The 21,250-nt window shown below is 32.2% G+C and overlaps 1 protein-coding gene across 1 annotated transcript; it reads right to left on the bottom strand.

Annotated features, from left to right (window-relative positions):
* Positions 1 to 950: 950 nt before the first annotated feature.
* Positions 951 to 21,187, bottom strand: LOC143912625 (uncharacterized). The gene is made up of 4 exons (XM_077431918.1): positions 21,081 to 21,187; positions 7,523 to 7,717; positions 2,920 to 3,030; positions 951 to 1,180 (listed from the first exon to the last, which is right to left on the bottom strand). Exons 1-4 carry the CDS (start codon positions 21,148 to 21,150, stop codon positions 951 to 953), a joined length of 606 nt encoding a protein of 201 aa, XP_077288044.1. The 5' UTR covers positions 21,151 to 21,187.
* Between the last annotated feature and the right edge of the window lie 63 nt (positions 21,188 to 21,250).

The following is a 21,250-nucleotide window of genomic DNA, read 5'->3' as shown; positions in this document are numbered from 1 at the left end:
AATCTTGTCTTATTTAATGGTCACCACTAGAAGTCAGCTACTCATCGGTGCTATGGTCACAAAAAAAGGGTCAGCGAGCGAGCCGAATGTAAAATTGGAAATTTGGGGGGGCCAAACTAGACAACTGCTTTATATTTTTCACATAGTTATTATACATATATAAAAGTTTTTTTTAAACAAGCAGGGAACAACATTATGTTGGTTGAAATTATTAGTATCACATGAATGGACATCCAATATTGGCGTTGAATAGTTTTACTTGCTTTAATTTTAGTGCATATACAATTTATTTAAAAATCATCAGGGAATGTTATGTTATTTGCTAAGCTTGAAAACACTCTATCACCAGTTGTCTTCGAAAAAATGTTGAAAAGTATTCACTGGTGGACAAGACAGGTAATTTTATTTTTCATGATTATGGCGGATGATTTTAGTTTTATTTACTCAATGGTAGTAAAAAAGTTATAAAAAAAAAAAAAAAAAATGATGAGTAGCTTAAAATATTTGGTTCCCCTATATATTTTCATACAAAGATAATTCTGTTGGGAGCAAAACGTGTAGTTTGTTTCTTTTTTTAAGTTTGATTTTATTTATTTTTTCATAAAAATTAAAATTAAAAATCGTCAAAATGTATGTATATTTATTTTATTTGTATTTATCCTAATTATGATGATATTAATTAAAATAACCTTAGAATTTAAGTATTTATAATATTTTTTATAAAACTTATAATTACTATAGATAAGAAAAAAATGATTGTGAAACTTTTATTAGACACAGAATCGAATAAAAATTTTAACTAAATAGTTCTAATCAAATATAAAAATAGTCTAAATGCAACAACACATATCGGTGAGCTTTACGCATAATTATACAAAAATAAAACATACTTTCCAAATAAAAATAATAAATAAAACTGCAAATTTTACACTGTTACAATTCACATAACACTATTTGCTGAAGATATTTTCTAGCAGATCTTTGGTGATCGTTCGATGAGGTCTCGTCGGACTCAAGACGGGCCTTCTGTATAGTCGATCATTGAGGAAGTACAATTTAGTAGATAGATCACACCGGACATTGAACCACCAGTCACAGATGAACACTGCTTGTGAGAACTGGGTACCATTTGGACACAGGAACGTCGCTTGTCTTCCATCTAAATCGCAGTAATGCCAGCCTGAAAGCAAGCATCATATAAAAACGTATAAGAAATAGAAGACTACAAATGAATGGATATAAAAGAAATACAAAATGCATCAAGTTGCGTTTGAGTATTATTGTGCGGTGCATTGAAGGTGTGTAATGAGAAGTATCAATCACAATGTCAACTAATGAGAGCAATGTCAACTTTTTTCATCGTTAATACCAGTGCGTAATAATATATTTATACACGTGTCTTCATTTCATGAATGAATTTTATATTTTGGAATAAATTAATAACAGTGGGATACTTTAATAAACTGAAATCTGAAATCTGAAAACACCTAACAATGCACCGAATTACACAGAATAGTGGCGCAGTTTTGAGAAATCCAAATTTTCAAAGGCGCTCAAGAAGAACTTGTGCAATAGAATTCCACAAAAAAAGGGTTAGAACCCTCGGATAACATACACATACTCCTTGACGCTCTTTTGTTCAATTCTATTGCGTTGGTACTTCTTGAGCATCTTTGAAAGTTTGGATGTCTCGAGAGTGCGGCTTTCTTGAGTGCATTTATCCGATCACCCAAAGTAATATGTAGTTAGTTATGCAGCTTTGATTATATAATATGTACATATGTATTTATATGCAGGGGCGTCATTTCAGCTTTACCCAGGTGGGGGCAAATTTTTGACCAGCAAGGAATGACTTTCTAGGGGGGGGGGGGGGGGGGGGGAGTATTATATAATATAAAAAAATTAGTGTACATGAATTTTAACTATTTCTTTTCATAATTTTTTCAGTAATAGAAAGGCAATCCTATTCAGAAAGAATATCTTTCAAAGCAAGACAAACAACAAAGAAAATATATTTGGGAGCTAACATTTTTTTTCAGAGAAAAATCGACGTGTTTATTATCGGTCTCCGTCACGGGCCCGAATGTGAAACGCCCGAAAACGCAAATATCGGAAGGCAATGATCGAAAATCGAAAGATCAAAAAAAAGGGTGCATGGTAAACGGTACATACTCACTTAACTTGCGCGAGCAGGATACAACAGGAACAAGAGGAATAGGCTTTTCCTCCCGTATTAATGTGCACGCGCAGAATATGGGAGGAAAAGCCTGTTCCTCTTGTTCCTGTTGTATCCTGCTCGCGCAAATTAAGTGAGTATGTACCGTTCACCATGCACCCTTTTTTATCTTTCGACTTAAGATCTTTCGATTTTCGATCTTTGCCTTCCAATATTTGCGTTTTCGGGCGTTTCACATTCGGGCCCGTGAGGTAGACCCGTTTATTATACCTGGCAGTGTTCTAAAAAATTTAAATATTCTATTTTTGTTGGTTTAGTATTTTAATTCAAATAAATAATAATATATTAAATAACGTGGATAGTCCCATTCAAATCAAGGGGGGGGGGGGGGGCTGAATGAATCGTGACACTTTAAAACTAAATTGAAATTTTCCAGACGACTAAATCGTCAGATGCGATAAGATCAAATTTAAGACTTGAACTTGTTAAAATATTAAAAAATTAGGCACATCCATCTCAACTGCTTGTCATTGTTATAAACATATTCCTTTTAGGAAGTCATAGCAACCATGTAGCACAATGCACATTGTGCGTAGAAGGTTACGACCTTACGGCGTCTCAAGATCCATCTTATGAATAGTGAATCGGAGGCTTTTTTTATTTTTGTCACAGTCATTTTTGTATTTGTGTGCGTGATTGGCCCGGAGGCATCGGTGACGACTTGTAAAAATAAAGCGATCCACCTTGACATCTGGTTTCTGTGTCGGCGAAGAAGCCCGGGTACTCTTGCTCGTCACAGTAGAAATTGGTGTAAGGCACAGCTGCCAATACTGGATAGTCCGTACCTGGTCGACCTGATAACAAACAAACAAATACAATCAAGACAACTAATGATGAATAAATTGATAAAAAATATAATAATTCACATATACATCATATCTATCACTTTAAAAATATATGTGTATAAACATATTTGACAGATATTTAGTATGTAAATCTTCGGTCTCTGTGACGGACCCGAATGTGAAACGCCCGAAAACGCAAAGATCGAAAATCGAAAGATCTTAAGTCGAAAGATCAAAAAAAAGGGTGCATGGTAAACAGTACATACTCACTTAATTTGCGCGAACAGGATACAACAGGAACAAGAGGAACAGGCTTTTCCTCCCGTATTAATGAGCGCGCGCAGAATACGGGAGGAAAAGCCTGTTCCTCTTGTTCCTGTTGTATCCTGCACGCCCAAATTAAGTGACTATGTACCGTTTACCATGCACCCTTTTTTATCTTTCGACTTAAGATCTTCCGATATTTTCGATTTCGGGCGTTTCACATTCGGGCCCGTGAGGTAGACCCGTAAATCTTATATGTAATAGTATAATGTAGTCAAACCGGAAAAAGGTGATATATTAAATACTGTATAAACTTTGCGATGAACATAACTCATTACAAATTAACATAAGCTTGAGCGATCCCATTCATCCCTGTAACATTTTGATACTTAGCATACATTATTTAGAATTTATAACAGCTTAAAATGCCTGTAAGCTAATTCTGATAAATTGTATAGTTTTTTTGGTCGATATCCGTACAAAATATGATACTTCATACGAATTGTGGGAAAGGTAGAATCGTTTGTAAACGGCAATAGGATTTAGGATATTCATTGAGAATAAAAAAAAAACATGCAAATCCTGTTGATCGAATTCGCTGACCTTCAACAAATAATATGTCGGTCAATATAACCGTGGGAAGGTTAGGTTATGCGGCCGAGGCGTATGGGAATATACATGGCATATCGATTATTTTCAAATAAAATGACGATTAGAAATGAAATGTAATTCGTAGCGAAGAGAAAATTTATTGCAGATTAGTAAGAAGAGTGAAAAAAGAAGCAAGAACGAGATCAGGGTGTTAATTAAAAAATTGCAAAACGACCTTGTTGCACTGCTATAGAGATTGCCCTAAAACACCGTTTTAGTCATAAGTCTTGATGGCTATTGCAGGTTGAACTGACGTAAACGACTATTAAACATTTAAAGTGTGGAATCCGTTTGATTTATAAATGATTTTTTTTTTTAGAAAAGCATTAATGACCCGTTCGAATGGTTAGTTGCAAAATTGACTTTTAGATTTTTCGAAATATTAATTGATATTCAAAATTGCGCCTGCAGTGTGTTAAAAATTGAAGACATATTAAATTAATTACGCACACGTTACCCTTCGTATCAATATAAAACACCTGACGATAATGATAAATGCATGTCACACATTGAAGAGGCGATCTTTTCATTTTTATCGACTCATACAATGAAGCCTTGAATGAATTGAATGAAACTCTCCAGATTTTGCATTGCAAAGATCTATATTTTAATTTTAAAAAATGCTCAACAGTCGGCGTATTCAAAATTCAATATGATATATGTACGATTATAAATCGTGCAATGCAAACAACGCGCGTTCGTTAAAGCGAAGGATATCGTATGGTAGTTATAGCGAGCGATTTTTATTTTAATTACCTGACTTGTTTATTGTTTTAGAAGGCTTTCGTTGTATGGAAAACAAAAGTGTGTTCGAATTATCGAATAGTGTAATAATAAATCGTTTCGTTTCGAACATCGGCAATAAGGTCGTAGCCGCCCACTCCATGGTAAGCACCATTGAAAAGGTAAACAATGCAATTGCGCTTTTGATTTTTATTATTCTTATATTATGATATTATATTTATTTATTTTTTAAATGTATTTTGTAACGTCATGTGTGCGCGCATGTTGCGGCACATGGCGATCATGTCAAATTTACAAATCGCACGGTTGCAACACAATGAGACCGCTTGTATGTATGTATGTATGTTCTGATATCTAGTACGACGAAAAGAAAATAAAATAAAAATAATAAGAAGACATCGTGAACACTTCATTTACTTTCGCCTACACGCTGCCTGTATCATGAGTAACAATTTTATAATGCATAGTTGAGATTCACTTTGAAAAATTATGACCCAATTTTTTGTCACACGCGTCCATATATAAAAAGATTTCAAAATGTTAATAATAACTCTAGGCTATATTATCATTCTATGAATTATTATAATACATATGTTCATAAGAGGAAATAAAGAGACGTATGGAATTAGGATGGAGTGCATTTGAATGCCGTTTTTAATCTCTTCATCACCATAAGCGCACCGGTGCGCGCTCCTCAGTATTTAAAGATCGAAATTCATTTTGGTTTCTTTACAGTGACATCTAAAAATATCCTGTGATATTAATGAAATTGAAAAAAGTCAATATATTTCGTTAGTTTGTGATATATTCAAGAGATAGTGTCAAGGGTTGGCACTAAACACATATAATAATATAATCGAATCAGTTTCTATAAACGCGTGGCGATTAAGTGGCTAAATCGAAAATCCACTTTGCTTGAAAAATATTATCTTCTTTCAATTTGTTTTGCCGGACGCACACGCCAATCGATGCCACGGAAATACGGTATATGTGGCACTCGAGTTCTCGTTAGTATGATAGTTCGCGCGTGTAACTCTCGATGGATGGCATTTTCGGGTGCCAGATGTTCCGTTATCGAGACTTAGTGACGTGTGCGAGATCGCTTTGTGCGGAATAATCACTGAACCGTTTTGCCAGTCGTGACGTATGGATGTGAAACTTGGACATTGAACGCCAAAATGTTACACAAAGTCCAATGCAATTGAAGAAGTGTGGAACGCTGTATGCTCGGCATAATGAAGAGAGATAAGAAACGGAATACGTTGGTGAGAAATACATATGATAAGCGTAGTTGATGTAGTGGAGAGAGTGAGAAAATTTCAATGGCAATTGACGAGTCAATAGATGGACGAAACAGGTGCTGGAATGGTACCCGAGAGATTGTAAAAGGGTAAAAGGAAGGCCGCAAGGAAGATGGGTGGATGAAATTAGAAACATATGTGGGGTGAGATGGGTGAGAGTTGCGCTAAACGGAGACGAATGGAAGCGTGTTGGAGAGGCCTTCGTCCAGCAGTGGATGGTGAATGGTTTTAAATGATGATATCTTCATGATTTCCTGGGAAGATGATCTAGTTCATATACATATACATATATATACATGCATATGTATTAGAATTAAATAATCTTTTCAAATTTCAGAATCTTTTTAGCACTTCGTTTGATTAGATTTTGTAAAATTAATAAATATTCGCTTCTTATATTTGTGTACCTACATACATATGTATATGTACAATTAGTATATATACTCGTATGGATGTTTGTAAGCAATTTATAAAATAATATTGCTAGTCAATATTATACTATTCAAATGAATCGTCCAACTTTACTTTGCGTAATTGTTGGAAAGCATTGCTTTTCTTTTATAAACTTTATTTTCCCCTAGCACTTTTGCCAAATATTATTACAATCATAAATATATTGAAACAAATCAAATAAATAGTATAGTTTTATAATAATTGAACGCTTCAAATCGCAATATATGTAGGTACATTATGGTATAATAATGTCATAAATTTATGTACACATAAAAAGTTCGCTGCAAGCAATATATTTCCAGGATTTTAATACAAAATATTAACAATTTTGCAAATTGTTTCACTTTATTTTGAGCGTTTTAATTGAAATTTACGAAAAATGTAATTTTTAACCGATTTTAATTTAATTTTAATTTTTTTATAGTTGTTATATTTGGTGGTCTTGTCCTAAGGCAATATTTTACATGCCTCTCCCCCACACGACGATACAAGTTTTATGCAAAAATATGTATGTAGGTTTGAATAGGACTTTAATTGACAATCGAATAATTATTACATAATTCTTTTTGGGATGTGTGGGTTTTAATTACTCATCCTTGAGGGACGAAGTACAATGGCAAGGTATTTTCTACGCTCGTAATATTGCGAAACAGTCGACACTTAATTAGAAAAGAATGATCAGATATAATAAATTGTGCATTTAAAGATCAATACTACATATTTTACCATTTATTTCCTCTTATTGTTATTTATTGAGTGTTGTATTGTAAGCAATATTCGTATCAATTTACCATCAATGAAATAACCCGCTGTTGTGAAACGAATCGATGTCTTTTTACGACCACATAACTTATTGTGCAGTCAAATTGTTAATACATAAACCGACGTAATTCGACGTTGACAATTTTATTTCATATAAAATTGGCAATATTTTCATCCGTTTTAAACGAGTTTCGCAGCTACTGTCGTCAACCTTCACATTTTGAAAAAAATATCGTCTACTAAAACAAATACATACATCTCCTGTCAATTTACTACTTGACCTATGACTCAATCGTCTCTTACCAGCGTCTAGCGTCGGTAATTACCTGGTATCGATTTCCCAAGTTCGAGATATTCCTTGACGGACGGACTGAGGAAACCTGGTGGAGAAACTCCCAGATCATTATTCAACAATGGCAGTGTTCCCCCTCGTTCGTCCAGCTCTTGGTGAGGTTCTTCTTGCAAATCTGGAGCTGCTGGAGCTCTAGGACGTTTATATCTGACACCTTCTTCAGCTCCGTCTAAAACAAAGAGGAATTTATAAGATTTAAAAAATTTCCACAATAAAACACGTATTGCAATATGTTATCTCGATGTGTGAAATAAGGTAAAAAAAGCCAACACATTGAATATGCTAAATATGAAAGGCAGATCCTTGTATTGACCCAAAATAGCTCTTTATTCTTTTTGCTGTTCGACCTTCATTAAAACCTCTCGTTTTCGATAAAATTAACTTCAACTTCAGATAAAAAGTTTAAACAACATTCTTGATGATACTGATAAATTTATATGTAATGAGAATATTTTTTTTTATATAAAATAGAGCCAAAGCAGTTTTAATATTCAATGTATGTATGCTATAGTTACGTATATGTATGTATGTTATTGTAAGGAAATAAATGCTTTCTAAACTGGGTTAGGTTAGGTCTGACAAGGCACGCACAAAATTTACACCGTCATGACTTTTGGAGTTGTATCGTGAGATTTTTGTGCATTACTTATGTATGTACTAAATTCAACATCAACAAGACAATGAAGTGTGTAGAGTTCGCTTACTCGAAAGATAAATATTTATGAATCAATCGTGAAGTCGCAACTTTGATCGTTTTTTTAAACATATAAAAATTTCGTAAGAAGTGTGCATGTCGCTTTCTGCATTGTGTGGCAATTAGAATTCATTGTTCCGATGTGAAAAATTCGCATTTTACTTTTTTTATTACATACATATTAATAATGCAAAATAGAAAGAAGGCCATCGATTCGAAGACACGATTTATGAACCTAAGCAAGTACTCATAGTGCAAGTGAAAAAGTTCAATGACAATGATGTCTTTCAGAGTTAATTTAATTATATAATATTAATTACCGTGACCACGTCTTGAGGTCACTGGTAATTTCTAAACGGCAATGTTAAAGTATAATTTTTTATATACCCTATTATTTTTTGTCACGCCTTTTCATGTCGATTATTGCTTTGAAATCGCGATGGCTTTCTCTTTTTGTTTATTCGAATTCGTAACAGAGCGATTTGCTCTGCTTTTGTTCCAAGTATCATTACTCCTTACGAGGCCTTGAATTGCCGCCTCACGAATTAGTGGCGGCAACATTTAACCCTTCAGATAAAATTTTATCAAATATTCAATATTCAAAACTAAATTATTAACTAATTGAAAAAGATGGCTTGTAATGGAATTATTTCCTTCGACATACAAAGAAACATAATATTACTGATATAATTTCATTATTTTATTTTAAAACTATGTAGTGGCCTATGTGCACGTAATTGTGCACTCGGTAAAATATCGCAATTCGGATCAACGGTATTAATAACACTGAGCAACAAAAAATCACGTATTTGATTTACAGAGCGGAGACTAACCAATCTTTACTAAGTTTGACCCACTGAATTCGAATATGATATTGATTTTTGTTGGTGGGTGATCGTTTACGAGATATGAGCGTTTAAAAAAATCCGCGATTTTTACAGTTTTTTGGCTTTTGCGGTCTTTAACTCAAAATTTAGGATTGTTACGCTCAAAGTGAGTATTGGAATCAATAGTCAGATATTTTTCCTATTAATTGTTATATTTTATTGCTTTAAAATATTTCTAATTAATTGTCTAGCGAATTTTAAAAGTCAAAAAAATATTTTTTTTTACGGATTTTTTTTCCGTGCTATTTTTCATTTATTTGGCAAATTTTTTATTTCACCACGTTTATAAGGATAGGTTTTCTATCTCAATATTTTTTTTTATCTAAACGTTCTAACTCAAGCGGTAATTGCTATTTAAATGCTTTTGTTGTGTATATGGTTGTATCGCGTAATATTTTGGGTGCAAGCGAGACGGCATGTAATCCACCTCACAGAGTACAGCGGTCGGACTGGTATTTTTTTTTGTTGCTCAGTATAATTTATTAATAGTTTAAAATTTAATTTTTTTTTTTTTGAAATTGGCCAGGAAGGTTTATTGGATTTACCTGTTAGGCCTTCTTGGTATAAATATATAAATAAAATAAAATATTTTGGGTTGTATATTTATTTGCTTGTCGTAACAGCATAAAAAAAAGAACTTTTTTTTTAAAGTTTTCTCCCAGCTTTCTCTAGCTCGAGTAACTGTGTGCAAACCAGCTAGTTACCAAATAAAATTAATAATGTTAGATAAACCATACCTATAGCATTTCAATTTCTATGTTTTTATGTACATACATACATGCATCATTTCTTTCAAATATAAGATTTTAGAATTATTATTAATTAACTAACTTTTATACTATATGTATATATAAAGGTATTCTGTTAATCGTACATACATACATATGTATGTATATATTACTAATGGTTTTACCTGGCTTCGCTCGTTATTCTTAATATAAACCGCTTAAGCATGGCTAATCTAATAGTAAACATTTTATTGAATGGTTTTATTTTATTTAAATTTATTTGAATATTCATTTATTTTTTTATTAAATTGAACGTCACGGATTCTACGAACCAAAACTTACATACATACATGCAAAGTCTTTTTCGAAATTATATATTTAAAAAATTAAAAAATCACTAAGATACATACTTCAATTTATGAAGTGTGTATCTTAGTGATTTCAGCACATGTGTATTTCTCGATACATCGAAATGAACTGTCAAGTGTTTGCAGAGTTAACCAGCATAGCAACTTAAACATACATACACTCGACCCAAACATGCTTTAGGTTAATCATTTATGCGTGTGCTATTCTGGGTTTAAGAACTAAATCCTATGTGTATGAAATGTATTATTAACATTTATAAGAATTTTAAATATATTTTTGAGCTTTTACTTACGTTACGCTAATTTTCCTGTTACGTCTCAAGCGCTAATATTTAAGTAAGATAATTTTATAAATACTTTAAAATAATGTGTAAAGAAGGCAATGATCACTGGATCATTAGCAATTAGAATATACTAGAAATATATTGAGGATATAATATGTGCATGAACAATAAACAGCTTTTAAAACTCAAAAATCAATTGTTATATATTTTCTTTACTGATTTGTAACTTGAAAATATAACAGAAATAAAAAATAGTTATACGTCGTTTGATGGTTGAGTCAAATTTGGGTTATTCTGCGGCGTGTGAATAATATAATAATAAAAAAATTGCATTGTAGACTAATCACGAATACGTGACGTTTACTGTTTGATCTAAAATGGACTTTTATGAGCCAGCGGGCTTATCGTTGATTAATGACTCATTTACAATGATCGTAAAGAGCCTTGTCCGATCAAAATTTTACCGTTACTGGTTCAATGGCGGCAAAGCACTGTCTGTATTTACGAAATGTTCGCTTATTCGCGATCATGGCCGAATTGCGAGACGAAATGGCCACAGATAAAAGTGACGCTGTAAATATAAAAAAGATTTATATCAGTTAGATTTCGATTTGGATCGAAAGGGAAACAGTATAGGTAATAAACGTGCTTGTTGTAGCCAAATCATAAACGATGATTATTAGGTTAGATTGCGTACAAACTGATGCGACGCGACACGATGCTAAAATGCTACAATACTCCTAAGCAACGAACTTTCGAAATATTGTTAGTAATTTATGATAGCAACTCATCTTCTGTAATGCTGTTTGAGATTTTAGGTGTAGCTTTATGTACTGGATTAAAATTGGTTGTTTCGCATCGCGTCGTCCCTTGTCGTGCAAGTACATATACACAAAACCAATAAAATAAATAAATAAAAAAATAGACATAACATTCTATAAATAACCTCACACGTCAAATGTTAAATCAATAATTAACAATCGTTTAATTCATAACAAAGTTGCGTAAATTTAATAGATTTAAATGACACAATCGTTTTTTATTATTTTATAATTAGCTGTCGTTCGTGTTTTTATCGGTCACGATTGTCGAGATAAACGGATTTTAGAGTTGATGAAAAGTTATGAATTAAACATAATTTTGGCCGTCGTCTTGTGATTGACGACCATAATCGTGCCCGATTATACAATAATCACTTTCAAATTGCATTATGCAAGAAGTCAAACAATCACAATTGTAAATTGTAAATCACTTCGAGTCTATTCGTTGATTAGCATGCTAGAAAATTACATACTTGTGCATTTTTTTCAGGAAAAGGCATTTATTAGAATCAGTCGCTTTATGTAATCAAATTTCAAATCGTGCACTTTCAAATCGCACTGAGGAAATGTATCACTAAGCGTCCACTACAAAGGAAATTCAAAATCATTTTGTGTATTATCTTAAAAGCTAACCGTCCAAAGTCTGGAAATTTTTATTTTTTCACAATTTCCATATGAATATTAATGGTTGTCGTGGGCGTCATCATAATGAGATTTGAGCACAAACGAACGTCGTTAAAATTTTTCACATCATGTAAATCCTACGTTCATGGAGGATGAACTCATGTAAAGTTGAAGGCCCACAATAAAAAGAATAATAATTTTTACGTTATTATTTTATGACAATATGCTAATTTGATTCTGGTACTTATTTGGTGTACAATTGTAAAGGCCAGGGCTCACTCATCTCAATAGATCATAAAATACATACTTTGATTAATTATTGTATAGCAATAATGTGGATAGCAGGCAAATATTTTAGTAGAATAAAACTATCTACGCCCTCGTACTTGTCGATTGTTGGCCTTTGCGAAAGTGAGGGCCGCTTTATATATTGTAATATCGTGAGAAGCTTGCTGAAATAATAACAAAAAAACATTGACCTTGATCAATCAACTCAAATTGATTTATATGCATCGAAAAAAATGTAAGTTTAACCATTAAATTTTGACGTAATGTCCGCAATTGATCGCAATTTCCTGGTTCTTAATGCTTAAACGTAACAATGAAATGACGTTCTCATATCTAATGGATACTTATTGGATACATCCGATGGATTTGCTATAATTAAATAATTAAAATAATGCAATGAATCGTATTGTGAGGTAATGGCATAGGTACAGGTAAATAAAGTGAATTTTCATTTGTTGAAAATTATTAACCGGAAATACTATAAATGTGTGTAAAATTGAAAATATATGTTGTATCTCTAAAATGCAATAAAGTATGTGTGTACATAATTATGCAAGCATTTTTTGACCATTTAATATAAATTATAATTTCATTTTTATGGTAATTTCACTTTCAATTTTAATTGTTAGTCATTGCGTGTGTGAATTTACCAACTTGCAGATAAATCAGACTTTTCATATGATTTAATTATTTTTGAATTGTTTATATTACAAACATATGATTTGCCTTTAGCAACGTGTTTTTTTACATATATAAATGTAAAAAAAAAGGATGCAAGGACGTATTCTGCGCGCGTACATTAATAGGGGAGGAAAAACCTGTTCCTCTTGTTCCTGTTGTATCCTGCTCGCGCAAATTAAGTGAGGATGTATGTACCGTTTACCATGCATCCTTTTTTTTTTTGATCTTTCGACTTACGGTCTTTCGATTTTCAATCTTTGCCTTCCGATATTTGGTTTTTCGTGCATTTCTAATTCGATCCCGTGGGGTAGACCCGATACATACATGTATACTTGTGTATACTTGTGTCCTATTCCTTGGCTTCAAATAAACATTACAGAATTTGGATTAAATCCTATAATCTAATGGGTATTCTAGATATACATACATGTTACAGTCCGTGTTCACTTCGGATCGTTCATGAAAACACTAGTTTGTTCATACACGAACTATTGGTTTTGATATAAGTTTATTGGTCAAATGCTATTTTCAAATAGACTCACCAGGTGTAGCATGAAACTTTTAGCTGTCACAACTTTTGAGATATCGAAACACTGAGTACATATTTTAAAGGGACATCCTATGGAAACCACATTACAACGTTGCAATAATTTCCTTTTTCACTAATATTAAAATATTTTAACTCGGCAACACTTAAACTTATACATAATATAATGGTGTGAGCATGAAAAAACTAGTTAATTTGTTATATCGTGTAAACTGTATCTGATCAGATTGGTTCGTGTGTGAACAAGCTAGTATGTTCATGAACGAATAAAATGTACACTTAGATTGTAACATTGTAGCATATATGTCCATACATATGTATATACTTTAATTAGATAAAATACAAAATTATTATTTTTAATTGATCATCATATGTAGTTGTTCATTGATTTGTTTTTATTTGAAATACTATTATTTTCTTAAAAAATATGCATTGCTAATTTGTCTGATTATTAAAATTATATTTAATAAGCATTATATTAAATGCCTAGCCAAAATTTGTACACACAAGTTCGAAATTCGGTAATTAATATGCGAACTAATGATTTTCTATAGAAATATTTTAATTTCAAATAATAAATAATTAGCAGTGGTACTTTACGGGTATTTGCTTATTATAATTAAGTGGTCTATGAATATTTAATCAAGTTTTTCACTAAACATACATATATTAATACATATCATTTCGTGACTATGAGAAATTTCGGATTCTTAGGAAGATCGTGAAACGTGGTGTGAGTGAGCGTTATACCCTCTATCTCAAAGAGATGGAGAGTGCTATCGCTAGTAATCCTCACCACTTTTTCAGATTTATTAAGAGTAAGCATATTTCACATGGCCTTGAGCATTCGTTCTCATTTAATAATAAAAGTTGTGTCGGTCCTGAGATCGCTAAAGCTTTTGCTAGTTTTTTTAGCTCTGTATTTGATCAGAGATCACCATCCCTTGATGCTAATTTGGCTTCCCAAATTGGTACTGAAGGTGTTATTATAGACATTCCGCGGGTCTCGCTTGGAGATGTTAGGATAGCAATTTTGAAGCTGAAAGGGTCTGTTGGGCCTGACGGTGTGCCCCCTGACGTATTAAAGGCATGCTGTAATTCGCTCTTAGAGCCTCTTCAGTTTATTTTTAACCTTATTCTGGATTCTGGTAATTATCCTGAAAAATGGAAATTATCTAGAGTCATTCCCATTCATAAAAGTGGCTCTAAAAATGAGGTTGAAAATTACAGACCTATTGCTATCATCTCGGCTATTCCCAAAATTTTCGATAATATCCTTCACCGTTTGATTCTTTTGCAGTTCAAAAGATTGTTGTGTGATGAGCAGCATGGTTTTTCACCATGTCGTTCCACTACCACTAATCTTGCCTGCTTTTCATATTATACCATGTCTAAAGTTGACCGTGGACAACAAGTTGATGTAGCCTACTTTGACTTTCGAAAAGCATTTGATCTTGTCAACAATGACGCTCTTATGATCAGATTAGCTGAAGTGGGCTTTTCTCCACGTCTTCTTAAACTCTTTGCTTCTTATCTTAGTGATAGGAAGCAATTTGTTAGATATGGTATTTATGAATCTCCTTCATTTTTTACGCGATCTGGTGTAACTCAGGGGTCCACCTTAGGCCCTTTACTATTTACAATAGTCATTAATAACCTCCCAAAAGTACTACGCAATGCTTCATGTCTCTTGTTTGCTGACGACGTTAAACTATTCTTTGCTGTTAAGGATGAGAGGCAAGCCTCTCTCCTTCAAGCTGATATTAACGCTGTTTTAGAGTTCAGTTCCAGTTTAGGGCTTGAACTGAATACTAGTAAATGTGCTATTATGAGTTATGGACGTGCGAATTCGCTCTATTGTCACGGATATTCCATTGGATCCGTATTGTTGAAGCGCGTGGAATCAATGGTCGACTTGGGTATCACTTTTGATCCTCAATTCACCTTTCACAACCACATCAAGACAATCGCTGACGTTTCCTTTCGTCGACTTGGATTTGTCTTGAGATATGCTAGATTATTCTCCAACCCCTTGTCTTCTCGCTTGCTTTTCAACTCGCTTGTTAGAAGTAAGCTAGAGTATAATGCAATTGTGTGGAATCCGCACGAAGCAAACTACTCTCTTATTATAGAAAAAGTGCAAAAAGCATTTCTTCGTTTTCTTTATAAGAAAGAGTATGGGTACTACCCATATCTCTATCCTACTCCTTTCCTTTTGGGCATGCTTGGGTATAATTCCCTTGAACTTCGGAGAAACTTCTCGTTAATTCGTTTCGTTCTCCAGCTATTGCGTGGTAATACGTCATGCCCGTTGTTGCTGGAACAGTTGGGACTTTATGTCCCTAATAATTATGTGCGTGGTAGACATCATCATTTAATGGTTGTACCTACTGCTCGCACAGTTCTTTTTCGAATGGCTCCTATTCCAAGAGCTATTCGACTTCTCAATGAAATCGTTGCTGCTGTCCCTGAATGTGATATTTTCCACCTTGGGGAGCGTAGATTGTCGGATATTATCTTAACATATTTATCTGGTAACCTGCGCTCATCATTACTTTCTTAATTTGAATGTGATGAATGAGTGGAATCTTAATCTACTCTCTTCCATTTGGGCCTCGCTGTGATTTTATTTTTTATTCATATTTTGTTTTATTTTATTTTATTTTTTCTTTCTCTTTTGTACATTTTTATATACTATTTTAATTTTGATCAGTGTAAACAAAGAATGGGATTTATGGATTTTATTTTTAATTTTTACACTTTTGTTATTTTTTTTTTCTCTCTGAATGATGTATTATTTTCCTTTTGTTACTTTTTTTTGTAATTTTATTTTACCATGTTTTCTGCTTTTGCTTTTTTCCTTTATTTACAGTTTACTTGTTTTTATATCATGTTTTTATATATTTTTCAAATGTAGGCCATTGTGGCGCATTAGGTTCTTCCTGTAATGCCACAATGGTCCAAAACTATTAAATAAATAAAAAAAATAAATAAAATATGTCAATACGCCACAACTAGACATTGTGTCGGGTCCATTAACCAAATGGTTAGTTCTATTCGTTAAATTAGCACGAATGCATATTTGATGAATTTACGCCAGTTTCAGGGTCGATTATACAAATACATACATATTAGACTTTAGAACATGACAATAACAACAACGACCCGTACATATCGACCCGTTCACCATTATCCACGGTTCTCAGTAACTTGCCAAGGTTGTGTTGTACATATGTAGTACCTATGTGTGTTACTGACAACCCAATTAATGAAATTCTCATTTTAAACAATACACGACTTAGTTCAATTTTGCACACAAAGAATCGTAAGCAACGAAAGACAGCGTAGTTTTCTAAGCCAGAAATGCCTAGAGGGTCGGCTCAACGCTTATGCATCTCAATTATAATCCTCTGAGGTCTGATTACGCAATTGTATTGCACTGAGAATAATAATTGGGTTATGTCTATTGTACGAGTATCATGATATAATACAGTTTGAGCCACGAATAATGGAAGCCTTTGTTCCACTTACTGCTCCAGTTTTAAGCTGGAACTTTTTCAATTATAAAAACTAACTAAGAGTATACTAATCAATAGAGATATGTATATACAATCATCACATATACATATGTATATACATACATAATTGCTGTACATTTTCTTGTTTTTCATTTTGTTTTATATAGAAGCATCTTACAAATTGAATGTTAAATTATATCAACCCTATAAAGTTTTCCAATGTGCATGTACATACATATGTATGTACTTGTGTGTACATTACTTCAAATAAAAATATAATAATCAGTTTTTGGAATTAGACTATTCAGAAGCCAAAACGAATATTTCACAAAAATCAGTGAATTTGAAAACTTTTTTAATATAAAATCAAATGTGCGATATACACATACAAAGTAAGTATGATATGCATTAATATATTTTCAACTCGGTTTTGATGCTCGAACCAGTAAAAAATGGAGTTAGTCAACTTGTAAATACTTTGAAAGATGAAATCGAGAATAAACTGAGCAAAATTCATACACAAGTTGTACATACATATGTTACGTATCGCTCTTGATGTTTCAACTAGTGAAACTAATAAAAAGCTTGTAAAAATATTGAACAGAATTAATCAATAATTTCATCTAATTTTATTTATTTATTTTTAAAAACATTGACATCAAAAAAAATTCTAAAAATTAATATCAAAAAAAAATAAAACAAAGAAGAAAATCATTGAATAATGGTAGATACGGGATATAAACATATGTACGAAAAATGACTAAGCAATATAAATTAAAAGCAAGAAAAAATCAACAAAAAAGGATCAATATGAGGAATAATAAACTAACTCGTCAATGTATACTCTGTCAAAACTGGTCAGATACTGCATACATGAAAAGGCTATGGAGAAATTGACTTGAACTCGAATAGAACATGGCAATCCCAGAGAACATTCAAAATAATATAAACAATAAAATAAAATAAAGATATCGTGATTAGGTTGATTGTCAAACACGCTCGTCTTTAAAATTTGTCCGTTGGTGATTTTAACTAGCATTTTAATACATATCTACATTATTTCGTAAAAGTACAAATTGAGTATATCGATGTATACTTTGACGAAAGCTAGTAGTTAGTGTGTACAATGACGAATCATTGTATGTATATGTTACAGTCGAAGTGTATTTTCAGTTGTAATATATTCCAACTGCCATTTGGGTAATTCACATTCGAATAAAATACAACTAGTAAATTATATCTCTACAAGCGCAAATACACTTTCAACAATATACGCCAGTTGTAATATAACAATTGAGTTTTGACAGCTCTGATGTTTTTACGAATGTTTTAGAATTCAATAATGCGCTAATATTTGCTAGATATTTAGAATAAAGGCAATGATGACCCTATTACGATAGCTCTAAGAATGGGTTCAAAACAAAAATGTGGCTTTCCAACTCAATTTATCAATTGAGTGACCTTTGCTTGAAAACCTAACCTCTCCACCTGGTACCAACTTATAGTTGAACTGTATTTTCAGATGTAATATATTTTGACCAGTTGGAATCTATGATTCAACTTACGTTGGTTAGACGGAATATATTCCAACTAGTCAAAATATATTACAACTAGAAGATACTCTTCAACTCTAACATATACATACATTAACAATATATAACATTTTAACTATAACATATTATATATATATATATATATATATATATATATATATATATATATATATATATATATATATATGTGTATACAATATGTTATATGTAGTTAAAATGTCAAATCTTGTATGTAGGAACATAACATGCATATACCTATTATTGATTTATTAATATTTTGGATATGGGGTCATTTTAAACGACTGGTCAAAATGTAACATTGTGCACGTGTACAATAAGAAATATTTGTCATGATTTCGATTTAGGACAATTCGTGAATAGATACAAATTATTAATTTCTCGGTATATTGATCGCCGATCGCGCTATAGTTTCGTCACGAATCATTACCGTGTCGTAACATACGATATTATCAAACGGACACTTTAACGTTCTGCGCGAATGTGTAATAACTTTACATACGCAAATTCATCACAAATTCGTTCGTACCCTATCAAATATTTGCATACGAATATCATCTCGTCAAATCTGACGGCGATCTTTCGCAAATGTAAATTTCACGTATAATTTCCTCATTTGACGCCTACTACTTGCCTGAAATTGCGATCCGTTGGGAAATCAATGTGCAGTCAGAGTCTTGCACGTGTGTAATGCAATTTTGGATGTGTGTTTTTTTAACGCACTTGTATTACTAATAATTCTTAAAATATTTTGTAATTAATTTGATAGATTTGTGAGATGCGTAACAGAACGTGAAGTGCGATTTTCGTGTCGTGTGTTCTCGTTTTTTTTTTCAGAGAAAGGTAATGTGCGCAATTGCAGACGAGTCAATCAAAGTTTGTTAAATATAGATTAACAATGATGCAACTAGCATCCTCGTAAAAATTAAATTAAATGAAAACCAAAATTTTACAGTCATTGTTGACGTTGATTGATTTTACCAAAATTACATTTTTGAAACGATGTTATATGAAAATAAAAAATTTCAATGATCAACCAAATAAGATATAGAAATATTTACGCCACTGCACTATTTTTACAACAAGCTAGTGAAGTGCGTGAAAAAGTGTTTATAACGAGAATTTCTACGATTGCAATGCTTAAAAAGTACTGAAACTCGTCTAAAATATTTCACCGTGCAATTTATATAAAACAATTGCAGTTAGCATCGATTGCTAGTGCAATATTTATGCAATGCAATAAATGCGCTTTTAAGTTCAGGGGTCACGAAAGGCCTTATTACCTAGGTAATGTGGTCGAGTACTTTCAACATTGAATATACTAATATAATACCCCGTTGGACATTCACCGAGGTATTAGCTCAAATAAGGCGTATTGCAAGTTGAATATTGTGTGCCATATTCGGAAAATCTTCAGAAGAAAAACGCGTGATGACCACTTTCTCAATTTTCCAAGCGACACTAATAATGATAATCCATCGAAACGAGATCTAGCTGCGGAACTGAGTTACATCAGAGTTATATAAAAAAAATAACAACAATTACTATTCGTGTGACCAACACGCGACCTTCTAACATTTAATACGGAAAAATTGAATTTGGCACAAGAGCAAACCTTTACTTCCTGTGGACCAATTTTCACAACATGATTCAGTACTGACGACACACATACATAACTAATCCATAGATAAAAACAACCAAATAAATATATTTGAGGCACATACTAATCACGCCAAAGTATGACATTTTGGCATGCTTATATTTCATAAAATTTGTATACTTTCTCGGCACTTTTTTTATTAAATTAATGATAAATATCTAAGGAAGCTCTCAGCAACTTTAACATTCAATATAAAAATGCCCGTTTGCTGAATCTTTGACAAAACCGCCAATTTGAATTGTATTTAATCGGTCAACATTAATCATAATCGACCCGATTAAACTGCAGTTTTAAATGATAAGAAATCGCAAATATTCCAATTTATATATGTATATATGAAAAAAAAAATCAACTCTTTCGTGATTATTATCGAGATAAATCGATTGGTTGAAGGCACAGGATATTGTTTAAAATCGATGATATTTTTTATTTAACATTTCTTGATAATACGCAAGTTTTCCACTAGGTCCATCCTAGGAAATCCAAAATTTTAAAATACATCTAATATATAATTTCGAAAGAGACTTTGTATATATATATATATATATATATATATATATATATATATATATATATATATATATATATATATATATATATATATATATATGTAGGTATGTATGTAAGTATTTTTGGTTGGGAACGTCGAAAACATATTCAACCAATCGAATCGTTTCTATGACGACGATTCGATTGGTTGAATATTATTATTTTTCGATTCAAATAAATTTAATAAAAATACAAATGAATATTTACTATTAGATTCGCGATGTTTAAGCTGTTTATATTACAAATACTGAGCGAAGCCGGGTAAAACAACTAGTACTGTAATATATGTAATATAAGTGTTTTGTTTCTAACCTGAAACCAGGACGCATCCAGACAGTATAGTGGCGCATCGTAGTAAGTTTACAACACTATTAAACTTCATGTTTATATTTATGATTTTTCGAATCAAATATACCACTAAACGAAGAACACTATACAAAAACTGAGCAAATTTGAATGTGGCACATGTTGCAGAGCGATCG

This window comes from Arctopsyche grandis, chromosome 6 (assembly GCF_051622035.1).
Source record: "Arctopsyche grandis isolate Sample6627 chromosome 6, ASM5162203v2, whole genome shotgun sequence".
NCBI lineage: Eukaryota > Metazoa > Arthropoda > Insecta > Trichoptera > Hydropsychidae > Arctopsyche > Arctopsyche grandis.
Note: the sequence above shows the minus strand (reverse complement) of the source record. Positions and strands in the feature narration are given on the sequence as shown.

Bases quoted from the DNA above. Each gene is read 5' to 3' on its own strand.
- LOC143912625 (XM_077431918.1), bottom strand. From the start codon at position 21,150: ATGAAGTTTAATAGTGTTGTAAACTTACTACGATGCGCCACTATACTG. The intron at 3,031-7,522 runs GTAATTACCGAC...GTTTGTTATCAG, and splicing joins ACTTGGGAAATCGATACCAG to GTCGACCAGGTACGGACTAT. The intron at 1,181-2,919 runs GTGGATCGCTTT...GCTTGCTTTCAG, and splicing joins CACAGAAACCAGATGTCAAG to GCTGGCATTACTGCGATTTA.